We start from the raw sequence: 18,285 nt of genomic DNA on the forward strand, positions 1-18,285 counted from the left end.
GTCTTGTGAGTGTGTGAGTGAGTGATTGAGAGAGATATGCAAAGAAAGAGGGTGAAAGAGGCCTAACAAGGTTGAGATGGACAGATAGGTATCCATGAGCAGTGGCCGGTTATTAATTATTTCACTCTCTCAGAGGAGCTTAGGGGAAAGGTTAGACATCTAATCCTGTGGGGGCAGCCATAGGGAGCTCTCGTCTCTCCCTAGCTGTAGACAGGGAGGTGAGAAGGGGGAGTGGAGTGTATGGTTGGTACTAGAACTGGCAACCGCGACCCGAGTCAGGGTTCAATTATAATGACAATGTAAAGTGGTGCTCAGCTCAGCGACTACTCAGAACAACCATATTGGGAGGATGGATGGTCGTGCTACAGTACAGAGACTAAATACAGTATTTAGTCTCTGTACTGACTGATGATGACGCTGTTAACATTCCGCAGGACCGCGCTACGTATTACGCTAACAGACGGACGGCCACCACCACGCTGACTGTGGATATCCTGGATGGGGACGACCTGGGGCCCATGTTCCTGCCCTGCATCCTGGTCAACAACACCCGCGACTGCAACCCCCTCACCTACCGCGCGGCCATCCCTGAGTTCACCGACCCGGTGAGGAACCCGGAGACACAACCACATCCGCACATGGCCCGCAGACCCACCTGAACCACATGACTACACAGAACACAGACCTATAGCGGAGCTGGTTAAAAAAAAAAAAAACAGGGGATGTTGGAAGAAAATTACACTCCTTATACTTTCTTAATAAATGCCAATAGTGTTCCTATAGTTTCTTATCCACCCCCAGTGGGAGTTCAATCATCCTTGAGCCCTCAGCATTGGCTGGCTTCCTGCTGCTCACCTTGCTGTGCCTGGAGGCTCACTAACCCTGCCTGCTTTGTCTCAGCATGTTGATGTGAAGGTCTTTTCTGGTCTATCTGAACAGCAAGTAGAGCTTTAGTCTGAGTCGGCTTCAGAAGAAACATGGCCTGAATTCAGAGTGAGGCAGAGAGGGAAGGAGAGCCTGCTGTGGCAGAGAGAAGGAGCCCTGTAGGTTGATATGGGGTGGAATGGTGTCGCATCGTCCCGGGGTGTCATAGGATGTGAGAAATGACAGAAAGCAGATGAGGGCCTACGGAGCTTGGAAAGGTAGTCATCGAGCAGAGCTTCATACTTGCATTGTGTGTCCGTGTGTATGCATGCAGATGTGTCGACAGGATGTGAGCATGCTAAATGTGTGTGGGTGGGGTGCTTGTCTTGGGCCAGCAAAGAAGTGAGGATTGAATGATAGATTATTATTATTATTGCACTTTTCTTCTTCATGATCGATACCAGAACCCAGGGAGATAGAAGCTACGACAGACAGAACACCAACAAGAGACCACTAGGGTGAGATAGAAAGAAAAGGAACATGGACAGGGAAGACGGAACCTAAAGAGGAAACCAGAAAGAGCGGAATAGGGGATGACGGAGAGAGAGAATGAAACGACAGAGCGGCGTTCTCAGTCACACTTGTTTGCTGAGATTTTCCTCTGTGTCTGATGTATAATGTATGATGAAAGGCTCCCAGACTGTGAAGTGTGCAAGACTACGAACTGTGCCGCTTTTCCGATACCCAAACACGAAACACGGCCCTCTTCTCATATTCCTCCTTCCTGATCCACTTCCCCCACCAAACGGCTTTCATCAAATACCGTCGGAGGAAAATCTGTCCAGTTGTTTTAAGGTGACTGTTCTGTTGAAAGCCTGTTCTCAAACTCTTGTCTTCATCTTGTGGGGGCGTACAGACTGTCACACTCTTGTCAACTCAATAGCAGGTCATTTTTCATTACTCATGTGGCAGTTCTCTGGCTCTGTAAAATATTTTCCACTGACACTGTTCATAGATGATTGTTATTTGTAACTTATGACCCGCTCAGCTGGAACATATCACTCCGGGATATACGGAAAACAAAAGGAGCGTGTTAATCTCCGGTGTGTCCCTGCCTCAGTCCTTCTCCACCCGTTGCTTCTGTTGGTCCGTTGATGTCCTTTCTTATGTTCGTTCCACTGGCCGCAGCTCAGCACACCTTTTCGGTTCCTATACATCCGTGGAGAAATGTGTCTGCTCATAATTGAGGAATGTATTTGAATCAATTACAATTGGTTAGAGAAGTGCATTATGAAGTTGATCTGTATTTATTTGTGCCTTGGGGGGATATTATGTGCACTCTGGAGTCCTCTTGATTATAGCTGCTAGAGGAGGGTATTATAGCTAATCATCATTGTGCAGAGCTAGAGGGATTTGATTTAGCACACCTCTAGACATTGTAAAAGCGTGGAGGATGGGTAAGGGGGGTGGGGGTGAGAAGGATTATGCCAGAGCCCAGGGATATAAATATACCCCTAAGGAAAAGGATTCTGCCAGAGAGCAGTTAGCAATGCGCTTCCCTATGCTAAGGAAGTGCAGCACACATCCTTGATCACTCTCCACTTACCACATTAGCCATGCTGAGTTAGCCTATACTGGAGAAGCAAAGATGCCCAGATGCTCACCAGCTCCAATGTATTAGCTGTATGTTGCAATGTTAGGGAAGTGCAGTGCGAGCTAATTAGGGTTGATGATTAGAAGCAAGTCTACTGTACACGAATAAGCGATGTTCTGTGGCCTCTAGCACAACAGATTAGCTGTACTATATGGTACCATTAGGCATTTTCGGAAGTATATTTAAGATGGCTTGAGCTAATTACACATCTAAAGCTATTAGATGATTACTCTGGTAATTATCCTTCTGTGTTCAGTGTCTACCAGACAGAGACTGACGAGCCTAGTGGCGGAAATACTGTTGATGTACCATTTATAACAATGAACAGTGTCAGAACGTGGGCTCGTGTAGTATTACTACAGATCCATACACATGCATCTTAGTAGGCGTGAGGGAGAAATACAGAATAGGGTGCCACAGATTGTGGGACAGTTTGTCCCTTGTTTGATCAAGGACTCCTCTTTGTTTTTCCAGAGCAAACTGAACCCGCTGAACGTCACCCCGGCGATCAGAGCGGTGGATATGGACAGGAACATCCAGCCGCCCTCAAACAGGCCGGCCATCCTCTACTTCATCCTGGTTGGTAGGTTCAACGCACTGAGGTTCTACTCTCCACAAAATTCAACGTGTACAGTTGTATACAAGTGTGTAGTCTACAGTCCTTGACATGTGTTTGTGGATGTGTGTGTGTGTTATACTGTTTATTGCAGGTTATCCATCAGCATATCGAGACTATTTCTCCCTGAACAGGACAACAGCTGAGTTGCGTGTTCTGAAGCCAGTTAGCAGAGACCTGTACCAAAGCTTTACCCTCACCATTAAGGTACAATAACCCCCTCCTGTACCCTCAACATTAAGGTACACTAACCCCCTCCTGTACCCTCGACATTAAGGTACACTAACCCCCTCCTATACCCTCACCATCAAGTTACACTAACCCCCTCCTATACCCTCACCAATCAAGGTAAACCAAACCCACATCTTTACCTTGCAAACCCCAGTAAACACAGTCATTAAAGGTGTCAGCCCGACCCAAAGCCCTCAGAGCGAGGCAAAAGTAATGACATGGCACCTTGGCAGTGGGGGGAGAGGCTGGAGCTTGTTTTTCTCAGGGGTCCTAATTAGAGCTTGGGGATTACCTGGGTGATGCTGCCCAGCGTCCACCCAGCAGAACCTCTGCTGTGGGTCTGCCAGAGAAGGCTGCTGAGCTCTGTGGTGAGGCATGCTGTGGATGATGGGAGGTGTGGGAGGGTGGTGGGGCGAGAGTGATGATGTGTGAAGAGCATTTCCGCGTCGTCGCCAGGAGAATTGTGTATGGAGCTGTGAGCGTGTGTTTGTGTGAGATAGATGGGTGGAGATAAAAAGAGAGAGAGAAAGAGAGAGAGAAAGAGAAAGCGAGGATGTGGCGATGGAGTGGGAAGAGGTGAAGATTGAGAGAGGGAGAGGGGGTGGAGTAGAGCGAGGCAGAGAGGGGTGCCGGGAGTGAGATTGCAGCCTTATCTAGCTGAGTCACAGGACGAGTGGAAATCCGCAGGTGCTGAAGGTATCAGTAGAGACGGGGGAGAGGGAGAATTAGAGTCGGAGCATCAGACAGAAGCTCGGGTTTGACTGCAGATAGGGTCGGCTCTGTGCATAACATGCCCTGCCCACTGCCAGTTCAGTACAATGAGATCTCAGTTGGTAAGATCCAGAACAGAAGATCATCTGATGGAAAAACCCAGTTGTGTTGACTTTCAATCCTTTTCTGGAAGGTTGCCCCCCCATCACATGTGCTGTGGGTTTTGGGATGTTATCATTGCCTCTGATAGGAGTATTACCTCCATGGGTGGCAGGGATGAAATGAGGACCACGGAGGAAAGTGAGGACTGACAGATGGGGGAAAGCTTGTGTTGAGAAATTGGAGAGAAAAAGGACGAGAGAGATGAAAAAATAAACCGAGACAGAGAAAAAGAGACAGAGAGAAAGAGAGATCAAGGTTGAAGAAATGAAGAGTGAGTGATAAACAGTGACTTTTGGTGGCAGAGAATCTCCTGGAGCCTGGCCGGTTGTAAGTGTGGAACATGGTCATTTACCACTGCCTCCCTGAAATAGGGACATCACTAAAGAGTTAACCCACCAGGGAACCCACTCAATTTTGCCTCCCTCGCTCCCTTGCTCTCTCTCTCTCTCTCTCTCTCTCTCTCTCTCTCTCTCTCTGCATCTCTTACCAGTTTATCTGGTGGCTTTACCTTCTCATTTCTAAGAGGTATTTTTCTTCGTGTCTCTGGGAGGAGACATAAGAAAGAAACGGTAATGGAAGCTTCAGTGGTGTTGGGGGAGTAGGAAGGTTATCTTCCGCCCTCAGAGCATCTGATGTTTCAATTAGTCTTACATTATATATGTGGAGCATGTATACTGCATGTCTCCCCTCTAACATGTCAGGGAATGTGATGAAGTGAGTAACATCTGCAATGATTATTCCCCCCTTGAGCACCAGTGCCCCACAAGAGGAGGGAGGGGAGGGGGAGTCTGGTGCCCTGCTGGTGCAGAGCAGTGTGTTTCAAGATAGATCCCTCAGCATGATGAAGGTCAATGACAGTAACAGTCCTGCTGTACAAACAAAGCACAACAAAAAACAAACAGTGAATTAAACTGATGTCCACAGAACCCATTAGTTCCAGCCCGCTCGTTTGACTGAACTATATCATCCAACCACGTTCTCGGGAATGGCACAGGAGCTGATTGATTCGCGTTGGCGGTTGGGCTCCTTTTGGTGAGAGTGATGAAGTGCATGTTGACGGCGAGCGTCGGCAGGCATTGGACAGAGCGCCTCGGCTCAGTGCTCTGGGTGCGGAGAGGAGGGAGTTCCTCCAGGCTGTCAGACGTGGGCCGTGACGTGACGGCGCTCCTGCTGAGCAAGCGCCGATGCCTGAGAGGGCATGCATACCGATGCGTGTTAATGTGTCCCGACACCAGAGTAGTCATTTCACCTGCCAACTGCGCCGGAAACATTTTTAAACGACGGAAGTAACACACAGCCTTCCGCGCTCCGCCCAGGTATCTGGCTCAGCGCTGACCCTCACACACAGCGCTGACGGCGGGCCCTCGAAAAAGCTCAGTCCAGATATCCCAGGGTGCCGGTGACATGCTGTTGGCCCCAGCTCCTCGGGGGGAGGGGGGGGGGGGTGAGGGGATAATGACAGCAGCTATGATTTACTGAATAGTTCTAGAGAGTTTTATCTGTCTGGAATAAATATGGATTGGACCAGACAGGATGAAACAGAGTCGCCAACAAACTTTGAAGTTGGGGTCGGGGTGCTATGGGGCACGGCCTTAACCGGCGAGACAAGTGCTGGACTTGTGTCTGAAGTTGTTGCTATGTCTTGTGAGTGTCCTGGAAGACCTTTCCACCTTCCTTAGCTATTCCGCCCACGCAGGCTCTTGATGGCCTTCAGCCAACACAAACGCTGACATTTAGATAACAAGCCTTATTTCTATAAATGCTTGTCGTATTACCCGCCTCAGTGGGTCAATTGAACGGACCCACATGGCAAAACAACATGCTTCGATTCGACGTCCAAGTTTCCTACTGACACGCGAGTTGGCTTCTGCTGGATCAAATACAGCCTACGTAAATGTAATGCAACGGAAACTGTAGTTAGAGTATGATTGAAGAGAACTAGAATGATATTCTTTCTCTTACCGCTGACTTGTAGGAGCTGCACTCTTTAATTACTTCAATTTCTCACAGATGATGGCATTTGCGTTAAGTGCTATGCCAATTACTGGACCCTAATCCAAAATGGTCATTTAATTAAATTCTGCAGCACAGTCTGTATGTAATTTAAATGACAGTCTCAGGGGAATGATGTCCCTTGCGTACCTGGGCACCAAGGGATTTGGAGTCATCACCATGCTGGTATGACACGAAGTATTTGGAACTTGTATATGGACTGATGGGCTTGTATTTCATGATCTCTCTCTCTCTCTCTCTCTCTCTCTCTCTCTCTCTCTCTCTCTCTCTCTCTCTCTTCCTCTCACCACCCTCCTCCAGGCCGAGCAGGACAACGGCCATCCCCTCCCCGCTTACGCAGACCTAGTCATCAACATCCTGGATGAGAACAACCAGGCCCCGTACTTCCAGTTTGTTACCTACCAGGGCTACGTCAGCGAGTCTGCCCCTGTAGGCGCCACCATCTCAGCCAGCGCCAACCTCACTACCCCCCTGGGAATCATCGCCCTCGACAACGACATCGAGGAGGTACACGGAAGCACACGCCTACGCACGCGCACACAAATACACACATGTCCGGATAAACACACGCACACATCAGTCACGCAAACTATGCTTGTAGCCCATTTCAGAAGGACAGTCCTTGGAGTTGAAACGTTGAAAGAAAGACATGGGTAGGATGTTTTCCTATACGTGACTGTCCCAGGCATTGTGTCACTGTTTTGTCTCCCATTTGTAGCTGGCGCCTGGTGCAACACCTGTACGTAATGGGTTGGCTTGACGTTCTCCGACTCTTCTTTTTGAAGTGGTGTGTTAGCTAGCAGTAGCAGCATGCGGTCTTGTCCACTAGTGTGTTTGATTGCCTTAAACTAGTGTCATTCTTCCCTCCAAAGGAGCACTTTTTTTCTCTCAACAATGTCTGCCGTGTTTGTTTGCTGTGCGTGCCCCTCTGCTCCTTTGTATTCCCTTCCTCCTTGGAGGTGATGGCAGCTGAATACACCCATTTTTCAAACAGGAGCTGACTGGATGGGGTTATCTAAGTTCTGAAACTCTATTTTCACGGTGGAAACCACACGCATTCTATCGATGGCAACACCCCCCAAGACAGCAACTTTCGCCTGTTGTGTCTGTGTTTCTGTCAACGGGATGTTTTCGAATGTGTTTATGATGCTGAAATGATTGTATTATTCATTACCTCAGACGACACACACAGCACAGTAACTCCACTGAGATATCGCCTTCTCGTTGCCTCTCACTCTCTTTCTTTCACTTCATCCTTCTAGCGCATCTTTCTCACACTGTCCCTCTCTCTGTCTATCTTTCTTTCTCACTCTCTTTCTCTCATCGTCCTTCTAGCTCTTCTCTCTCTCTCTCTCTCTCTCTCTCTCTCTCTCTCTCTCTCTTTTACTGAGTGCTGTGGAAGATTAACACATCAAAGTGGAGCTCTAACATAGATAACAGAATCAATAGTCAAGGCAGTTCTTGTGTTTACCCAAACATGGAGACCTCATTGCCAGACATGAATCATCCTAACAAAGCAACAGCTGCAACCCTGGGACACATAGCAACTTGATTGTTTGGACAGTTGAACTGACCTATTGGCATTTATTTGAGAATGATGGAAAATTGTACGTCATAGCGTTTGACGCCTTGCCAGTGTTGAAGAGCCAACTAGCTGATTGGCTCTCCCACAGCAGAAAGGCTGGTGATGCCTTTTGTTCTTTGATCAGTAGGAACTTAATGGATGATGTTTCTGCCTCTTGTTAGCTCCAGGGGAGTCATCTCACTCTTCATTAGGCCTCCTCAGCTCCATGTTCTGAAATATGCTCCTGTCTGGCTGCTGTCAGCTGCTCTCTGACTGACTAACCAGCCCTATCCTCTTAATAGTTTCTCCCAGTTTCACATCTGTGGCCTTGATGGAGAATCACAACAGCCCACATCACCATGGTAACATATTTTCTTCTGAACGTCTGTGTGTTTTTGAAGACAAAAGACCCCATGTTGAAGATTACGATGGACGACTACACAGCCGTCTTCTCTCTGACCACCGCTGGGATCACCCGCTACCTCAAGCTGCTGATGCCGGTGGACAGGGAGAGGCAGATGACCTACACCTTCAGGGTAGGACTTTAACTTACGGAGGACTACACCGTAAAGGACTACAACCAGGCTAGCCTACCCTGTCTCTTGGGCCCCTCCACACCACACCAGAAGAATGCACATTACATGAAAAACAGAGTTGAGATTCAGAACCATTTTGTGTTTAGCTCCTAATCGGTCTTCTAATTCTTCTTCATCTCTTTATCTCATTAATAGTGAATATTATTTTTTTCCAAGCATGTTTTTCCTTCGAAAATACAATCTCAAACTCTGTTTTCAAAAGTGTGCTTAGGGGATTGTGGTGTAGCTGCCTGTTCCTAGCTTTTTGTGTGTGTATGAAGAAAGTGTCGTTCACTCCCACACCCCTATTCCCTATTAGAGAGCATCAATATGTCAATATTAACAACACAGTAGACAGGCACAAGTCCTGCACAATGTCCTGCGAAAGCATAAGAGAATGAGTGGGAGGCTTTTTCACACTGATGAGGTAGGATTTTGTGAGTGTTTGAATGTGTGTGTGGGTGTGTGCGCGCGTGCATGTGTGTGTGTGCACGCTTGTGTGGGTGTGTCTGCCCAACTTGGTTAAGAGGAGCGTTACGTAACATAAACTTGAATATAAGGCTCGCGACACGAATAGTTTCTTGTCGAAGCAATGTTGCTCTGCTGTCGAGATTGAGAGAGAGTCGGCGACAAAGAGATGTAAGAATGTAACTCATTAGCTAGCCTCTTGAATATTGCAATCAGAGGCCATAACGCCTGCTGAGAATTTAGTATCTGTTTATCTGCTTTTGACATTCTGCATGCATCTGCTCATATCAAAGCTGAAGTGTTTGCATCTGCATTTGGTTCCACATCTATTATTTGGGCTCTAGTGCAAATTAAAAGCACATAGACCCCTTTCTTCCAAAGTACTCACGAACAATAGCTGTTTATTATAATCTCTATATAGAAGCTTTGATGGCTTTCCATGTTGTCATTGCTGAGATGGGAGCGTATTAGCTCATAATTATGAACAATGAATTCATTATTTTGGCTCTACAATTGAAATAATGTTATAATATTTTCGCTGACATTTCCAGTAGAGGTTAAAGCATTCAGTTTTTATTGAAAGGGTCCCTTTTCAACTTTTCTGTGGAGCAATCAAGGGATGTATATGGCCAGTTTGTACCCTTGATTTATGTAATTCTCCTCGTAAAGAACATTCAGACATGTTATCATTTTTATCTCACCCACTCGATTGTGTGTGTGCGTGTGTGTGTTTGTCTATGCATGTGTATTCAATCACATTTTGATTCAGTCCATCGTTGGTCAGGAAGACAGGGAGAAATATAGAACACTGGTACAGTACTCTGGGAAATTGTCGGCATTAATCCTCTCTGTCTCAGACTTGCATTGTCGTCTTCTCTGCTGTTTCTCTGTCATCCTCTCCCACTCTTTTTCTTTCTCTCTCAGACCTTATTTCTGTCTCTCTGGCATGCCTCCCTCTCTTCCTCTCCTCCCCCCTCTTTCTTTTCTACCCTCGCTCCCTCTCTGCCTGTGATGCCTGTGCCTCAGTCTCCTTTGCCACTGCCCTTCAGTCTAAACACAGGCATTTGTCAATGACAAATGAATCTATTTATATTTATTACTCTTTTTCTTAAACTCTATTTTCTTAATGTTCCTTTGCTTTCTTCCGCTCTCTTTTTTCTATTCCATTGACTCCCTTTTTACTTGACCTTGGTCTCACACAAAAGTTAAGGAGCTACCACAGGGAGGTCAGGAGGATTTACCCATTGTCCCTGAAGAGCCCTGATATTCATCTGCTCTCTTTAAACCTATCCATCTAAGTCCTAACTAGATACTGTTGGACAATGTGTGAAGTGTTTTGAAGTGCATATTGCTATTACTTAACCATGTATTTACATGTAACTACGATAATAGGAAACCTGGTTTCATCAAGGCTACAGAAGTCATTTTTATATTATATTAACCTTCTTCCACACGGATTGCCCTTTATGTTTGATTATCCTTTGCTGGTAGATGATGGCATCAGACGGGGTCCAGCAGAGCAGCCCCGTGACCGTCAACATCCAGGTCATCGATGCCAACGACAACACTCCAACATTTGCTGAGGTCTCGTACACTGTGGAGGTGTTCACAGACATGCAGCCAGGAGAAACTGTGATACAGGTAACCCACACTGTGCTCTCTGTCTTTCTCTATCTTTCTCTCTCTTTCTCTATCTTTCTCTCTCTTTCTCTCTCTTTCTCTGTCTTTCTCTGTCTCTCTTTCTCTTTCTCTGTCTCTCTCTTTCTGTCTCTCTCTTTCTGTCTCTCTCTCTCTCTCTCTCTCTCTCTCTCTCTCTCTCTCTCTCTTCTCGCTCCACATCATTAACAGTTGTGATTAAATTAGATTAACTAGCTTTAGTGCATGACTCGAACTCAACTTTCCAGCACAGGTCTACATTCATGCCTGGAACTCACTTACTCTTTGCAGTTTTGTGAAAGGAGCATTTTTTTGTGTGAAAATGTGGCCATAGCAACACTGTGCACCTTCCAGGAAGGTGTTGCTATTCTTTACATAAGGGGCCCAGTACTGACTTATTAGATAGACCGAACATGATCTTTTATCTCGATAAACCAGCTTACATGCACACACACACAGACACACAAACTCACCTACTGTACACCCACACACACATGCACGTTAAGATATCGAAGTTGAATCTATCTTAAAGACCAGTCACTGGGTCTGGTGAAATGAGACCAGCGGTTAGGGAGAGGCTGAGATGGGCATTCAACAGCTTTTTAGAAGCCCTCTATGAGAGGCCCAGCTCGGCCTGGCAGGATGCAGCTTTAGTTGATGCGGGAGCCATTTCATGGGTCCGACATCACGACTGGGAGAGGCTGGGCCTCCAGGAGACCCGGGGCTGAGGCCTGGAGGTGTTCCTTTCTAGGAGCAGCAGGGGGTTCAAATGAATGAGCCTCAAGTGTAGTATGGCCAGTAAGCTCCTCCGATAATGTGGCGCGCGCCGGATGTGAGGTTTGTGTTCCGTCTGAAGATCAGACGTACAGTATCAGATGCAGACGGAGGGGGTTTTATCACTGATTCACTTTGATTTTACACTTGTAAAGGACGAAAGGCATAGCCCCTGGGGCTACCTTCTCCTAATAAAAGATGTGTTGTTAATTATTCATTTATAGTTCAGGTCCAAACTATCACTAAGACCCCTTAATTAGCATCAACATTGTAGGGGGCATGGGAGTACAGGCTGTTTGCTGTATAAGCAAAGGTCAGTAATGCAGAACATTATGTGTGGTAAATGTCACCAATTGGTTGTGTTAGACATGCGTCAGAAGTAATGTAAGTACCAGAATATCTCCCTATCATTACAGAGGCAGGTTGGACCCCCCACCAAACAGGGTTGCCTCCTGCCTGGAGATGTTTTCTGCTTTCCTGTCTCAATAGACATGTCAGTGATGCACATATGTCTCTCTCTCTCTCTCTCTCTCTCTCTCTCTCTCTCTCTCTCTCTCTCTCTCTCTCTCTCTCTCTCTCTCTCTCTCTCTCTCTCTCTCTCTGTCTCTGTCTCTGTCTCTGTCTCTCTGTCTCTCTCTCCTCCCTCTCCCCCTCTCTCTCTCTCTCTCTCTCTCTCTCCCCTCTCTCTCTCTCTCTCTCTCTCTCTCTCTCTCTCTCTCTCTCTCTCTCTCTCTCTCTCTCTCTCTGTCTCTCTCTGCCTCCTTAGCTGACAGCAGCCGATGCAGATGAGGGTCTGAATGGCCTGGTGACGTACACCATCCTGGCTGGTGACCAGGGGGTCTTCATCATCAACAACCGCACGGGCCGCATCACCTTGGCGCCCGGCATGGCCTTGACCGTCGGTCGCTCCTACGCCTTGACCGTGAGGGCCTCCGACAACGCTCCAGAGATCCAGAGGAGGTGCGCACACTCACCTCCAGTCACATTATAGCCCACGCCATGGAGATGGAACATCCAGAATGATCTGTGGGGTTGTTTCTTTTATCCATCCATACATCCATATATCCATCATCCTTTTATCCCCTCACGTCATGGTGGCAGCGGGCTTCTTTTATTACACTCTCTTATACAGATTCTCTTTCAGTCCTAGCCATGCATTCTCATATGAAGTGCGCTTTCTGGTCCTTTTTCAACTCGTGCTTTTCTACATGTTTGTGAGCTACTGTATTAATCTCTAAGTCAGCAAACATGTATTAATGATCAGTAGCTGTTTCACACAATCCCCCTTAATTGCGCCATCAATTTTCTTTCACAGATTACACTCTTTATTTGGAGCATGCCCGTACAGATTCACTTAATAGTTCTGAATCCAGCTTTCAAAAGCCTTGTTTGTCTTCCAAAGAGGGTCCTGCAAGGTGAATTATGATAATTCAATATTATGACAGGCCATTAGGAAACAGGCAGCAGATGGTTGCTTGTTCTATCATAGTGTACAAAGACATCTTTGTCTTCTTTTATCCTTTATTTGCAACCGGTCATTAAATAATAATTACCATGTTCATTGTTTTGATGCACTGTTAACGCGTTTCCAGAAATCAACGTCATACTTCTTTGGGATTCTTAGGCGCAGGCGGAAGAAACTTTGGGACGGTTTAGTGAAATGGGTTTTACAAAAGATAGTTCACCGTGACTGACTTTCACTGAGCAAATACAAATCAATTGGCCTTGCCAAACACTCTGTGTGTGTGTGTGTGTGTGCAATCCCACAGCTTATTCAAGATAAAACTTCTTGGCTGTGGTTTGGAATCTTAAGTGCTTTTTCCATTACAGATATTTTCTTGGCAATGTTTGGTTATAGTAGATGCTGTGTGGCCTATTTATTGTACGAAGTCTACAGTAGTACAATAGTATTAAACTAGAGTTGTGTTGGATTGATATACCATTAAACCTACTGCGGCGTATTAGGCTGTAGGATTCTAGCCATTGCCTAATGCCAGCTGTGTGGATATTGTTGTTGTCTGGTGTCAGGAGCACTATCACCACGGTATACATCGAAGTACTCCCCCCCAACAACCAGAGCCCCCCACGCTTCCCCCTCTTCACCTACAACGTGGAGGTCAGCGAGGCCATGAGGATAGGAGCCATCCTGGTCAACCTTCAGGTCAGAAGCACACACACAACCGCACACATGGTTGCACAAACACTGTATCCACGCACACGCACACTCAATGGGCCTAAAGTCCGAGCCGGACGATAATCACTCACTTGTAAGCATGCATGCACACACACACAAACATACACGCACACTTTTCATAGAGACGATCATTAGGGATGGGCATTGGGGCCATAAATATACATAAATCTAAATTTTAATGGTTGCAAACTGCTCCTAATGGATACCTTCGTACATCTATGTGAATCTCTGTTGAATAATGATGACTCATCCGATACACCCTTCCTCGGTTTCCATAGGCTACCGACAGAGAGAACGATCCAATTACATACCTCATAGTGAGTGGTGATTCCCAGAAGGTCTTCAACCTCTCGAAAACGTAAGCTCATTTCTTATTAAAAAGCGCAGTGTGTAGCTGTACCAGGGGACGTAGCTGGCTGACTGGATTTAGGGATGAATGCATGGGTAGATGGTTTGTGTTGATTCATAGAAGATCAAGTGTCATAGCTATTCCATATAGAGATATCCTCTGGATAGAGACATGGGAGGAGCGAGCCAGAGAGAGAGGACGCGATTGGGGGACAAGTAGAAGTGGAGGTGCTTCAAACCAACCAGAAGAATATTAGAAAACATCATCAGCCACCCCCCACCTATACAGTCTGTCAGCGCGAGGATGGATAGAGGAGAAGGAGGAGAAAAAAAGAGAGATGGATGTGGAGGGGGACAGGGCGTGACATGTTTCCCACGACCAGTGGTTGTTTATTGTCCTCAAATAAACAAGGGAATAAGGATGGAAGGATATGTGGAGAGACTGAGAGAGCAGGAGGCCTTTCTCTGCCCGACCCACGCTCTTTAACTGATCCAAACTGTTCCTCCTCTCTCCATCTCTCTCTCCTCTCTTCCCCCCCTACTAGCTACGCAAGGAGGCCAGTTTTGGGGGGGGGACTTTTGAGATTTATTTGGTCTCCATTGTTGTCCTGTCCTTTTGTTTAGTTTGTTTACTCTCCTGGCAGAACTGCATCTTTTTTTTGTTCAATAGCGGGATGATTGCTTCTCTGTTTGAGTGGCGGCTGCAGCGAAAACAACGCTGTGTAGCTATCTACACCACCAGAGACATTTGTTGCTGCTGTGTTTATCTCTTCCAAACCAGATACTGTACGACTTGACTCCATCTAAAAACAAACACGCTGGGCCTTTAGGTGGCCAAGATACTCCACCCCTCACATACAGTATCACTTTGCCTGTCGAATGGCTCTCCCCTATCACCCGGCAGGTGCTGATACAGAGGGAGATGAATGGAAGCATAATTAGCTGGTAATGCATGCTTGATGAGTGTCTGAGATACGGAGCCCTGCTCTGCTCTCTCATTTCTCAAGCCCGGGCCACTCTTCAGTGGTGCAGTGGACGTTTTTTGGTGTATTGTGCATCGCTGCATGTTCGGATTCAGGCCACATATGGTGCTGGTTCGATACAGCTAATATGAATAATGGGCTCTCTAGTCTATAACTCCCTCTAAATGGGGCAGGTCACCCTGAGGGACCGGGTGTGGAGAGAAGGAGAGAGAGAGAGTATGAGAGAGAGAGAGAGAGAGAGAGAGAGAGAGAGAGAGAGAGAGAGAGAGAGAGAGGGTGGGAATTCTGCTTCCATGTTTCCTCCTCAGTAAGACAGATGACTGCAGCTCGGTCTGTTGACCACGTTACAGCATAAAGACCATCAACCAAAAAACCATTCCAAATATCAGAGACAAATACAGAACCCTCACTACCTGGAACCAGACGGGGAAAAAAACCATGCTGCTTTCCAGAAGCACTGCAGCATGCACTTGAGTGAACAGAACAATCAAATTGCCAACAAGACGCGCCAACGCGCCATCAGATTTAAACTCTGCCCGTCTCCACTCCCACATTCTGACCGCCAGCTCTTCTCTGGGCTGTTAACAAGATCCTATCTGTATGACAGCCTCCCCCTCCCTCCCTACCTTCATCGTTCTCCTGGGTTCTGAGAACCAGGGGGCACCGGCTGTCCGGCTGCTATCATACCCAATCAGCATGCTCTCAGCCTGGAAACAGAGTTCACTCCTCCTACTGGCTATCCAGACAAGGATACCCCTGGGGACTGGGATCCAGAGTCATCCTTATTATCACCTCGACCATCATGGTCAACTCCACCATGCTCATGGTCATTCTCATTACCATATTCGCCTCCATCATTCCTGATCGGGGTGTTGTTTCCTGGAATTGATTCGAGACAGGCTGGGGCTTGGTTAGGGCCCTGGCAGCTGTGGTATAAATATACATGAACTCAATAGGCAGACTGTGGAGCAGAGAACTCTCTGCGCCGCTCTGCATATTTATGTTGTCAGCGTGAAAAGCTGCTCTTGCCCTCCTGAACTGAAGCAACACTGGTGGCTTTGCAGAAGAAACAAGTGCTCGCCAGCCATAACTTAGAGCCGGCGCTCGGAGAGAACGGCCAGCCTTAATCGAGCTTGGAGCAATTTTCATGTCAGATTTCCAAATGGTTGTTCTGTTCCGCGGGTGCAGCCTGGAGAGGAAGGGGAAGTGAGGTCAGGAGAGCGGGATGTGGTTCCCCCCCGGGGCGGACTGAGCGCTAAATTACAGCCACAGGAGAGAGGGGGGGGAATAAAGAGATGGACAGAGGGATGGAGGGAGAGAGAGAGCATGGGGGAAAACGAGGTAGAGAGACATGGAAAAAGAGAAAGAGAGGGAGAAGGAAGAGAGAGAGAGGACAGAGAGAGAGAGAGAGACAGAGAGAGAGAGAGAGAGCAGAGAGAGAGGAGAGAGAGAGAGAGAGAGATGAGAGAGAGAGAGAGAGAGAGAGAGAGAGAGAGAGAGAGAGGAGAGAGAGAGAGAGAGAGAGAGAGAGAGAGGAGAGAGAGAGAGAGAGAGAGAGAGAGAGAGAGAGAGAGAGAGAGAGAGAGAGAGAGAGAGAGAGAGAGCAGGCGCACAGAGAGGAAATGTAAAAGTGACAGGCATTAATACACCGGTGCATTCAGACTTCTGCTGTTACCGGCCCTGGCCGTTTGGCTGTCAGAGTGTGGCAGCGTAATCGGTTTGTGGGTGTGTGTGTGTGAATTTGTGTTTGTCAAAGATAACTCAACCTTCCGTGTGTGTGGACTGCTAGTGTCAGACTACACTGAGCAGAGACTGCCAATGTCATTTGGAGAAATTAATGCACTTGATTCTGCATATTTTGGGGGTAAATAACTTGCATGTGTGTGTTTGTTTCTGTGTATGTATGTGTGTGCATGTGTGTGTGCGTATGTGTGTGCGTATGTGTGTTGGTGTCTGACGCTCACTGTGTCTCTTTTAAGCCCCACCTGCTCTTTCCTCTCATTTTGAACAGATTAAATTTTTTCATGTCTAATCCTTTTGTAAAAAAAAGCCTGGACTGCAGTCTGCTTTTTCTCTAGACACAACACACCATACACACACGCACCCATGCACACCACACACACAAGCAAGCATTATCCTCTGTTGTCATGGGTTTTAAAGGTGTGTGCTTTACGGCAGCTGTAGAAAGTTATCCAAGCAAGTGGATTCCAGTCTTTTGTCAATAATACTCTTCTATGCTACCAATCAGTCCCTTATGGTTCTCTAGAACAATTGTCAACAGTATCTGTAAGCAATATCACCAAATATAGGCTAAGCCTGTCCTACAGGGCCACTAGATATATCCACTCAGATAGTGTTTAGCGGAGAGAGGGAAAAGCGATATTGGCTATAAATCCCCTGTAGTTTAAATGGAAATGAAGATGAAAGAATGTAAGGCTGTAATACAATGAACTGTATGTGTATTTGTTAACAGTTTCTGTCTGTTTCCCCCCTCCCCCCCCCACCTGTCTGCTTCTCCAGGATTGGTCTGCTGCTGCTGGATCAGCCCCTGGACAGGAAACCACAGACCAGTACCGTCTCATAGTCACGGCCTCTGACGGAAACCCTGGAGGGGTAAGAGAGACTCTGCTTCCTTGAGGCTGGGCCTTGTCCTCCCTTAGCCATTAAACCCTGGGCACTGTGATGTCATCGTAAACCCTGAGGATGGTGATTTCATCAGAACCCTGGACACGGTGATGTCATCCTAAATAGCTTGGGGGCATTATGATGTCATCACAAACAGCCTGGGAGCGTGGTGTGTAGACACAGATGAAGCTGTCTCTTTCAATGTGTTTGCCGCAAACACACGCAAGCACGGTTGCTCATACACACACGCACTTGTGCACACAGCAGATACCTATAGAATATGAATTCTAGTCCATGTCTCCAGCAAGAGCTAATAGCCATATAAAACATCCTGATTTAATCAGATTTAACCTCAGTTGGCCCAATTTACCAGCTGTCTGGCTGCCTCGCCCAGGTGAATTACCAGCTTCTCTTTAAGAGACTGTGCATGATGGGTAATAAGCATTAGCTGATGAGCTGTCACCACTGTGATTGCCTCGCCTTCCCTCCTACAAGTTCACACAGTATAAACACTGGCCTTATTTCTCACCTCATGGTCTACAGCTGTTGGGAATGCTTCAGTGTTTGTGTGCTGGTGTCTCCCACTGTGGAGACACCAGCTTTTAGTCCTACTCCATCACAGGCCAGTGACACCCAGAGAGTTCAAACATGGCCGGATCCTCTGATAGGAAAAAATGGTTTTACCCTCCATTGCGTGTGTTAAAAGCTGAAATCCTGAAAGCGTATGACAGTTTAAATGGAGGGCCAAATCGCCTGATAGCTCCATACTCTTTGAAGTTAAAGGATGTTAAAGGGTGCGTTTAATACAGCAGCGGTTTGAAGCCCCTGATGCCCCATTGCTGGGTAG

At 47.0% G+C, this 18,285-nt stretch overlaps 1 protein-coding gene across 1 annotated transcript in view; it reads left to right on the forward strand.

The window, feature by feature from the left end:
- Positions 1-18,285, forward strand: part of LOC136942904 (protocadherin-15-like) — a 97,335-nt gene that overhangs the window by 23,499 nt on the left and 55,551 nt on the right. The window contains 12 exon segments of the mRNA XM_067235951.1: positions 435-605; positions 2,993-3,101; positions 3,229-3,341; positions 6,552-6,758; positions 6,970-6,990; positions 8,217-8,351; positions 10,350-10,499; positions 12,055-12,248; positions 13,317-13,449; positions 13,761-13,840; positions 17,334-17,365; positions 17,368-17,426. Of these exon segments, the coding sequence (XP_067092052.1) occupies positions 435-605; positions 2,993-3,101; positions 3,229-3,341; positions 6,552-6,758; positions 6,970-6,990; positions 8,217-8,351; positions 10,350-10,499; positions 12,055-12,248; positions 13,317-13,449; positions 13,761-13,840; positions 17,334-17,365; positions 17,368-17,426 (1,404 nt within the window).

Source organism: Osmerus mordax, chromosome 5, assembly GCF_038355195.1.
Source record: "Osmerus mordax isolate fOsmMor3 chromosome 5, fOsmMor3.pri, whole genome shotgun sequence".
NCBI lineage: Eukaryota > Metazoa > Chordata > Actinopteri > Osmeriformes > Osmeridae > Osmerus > Osmerus mordax.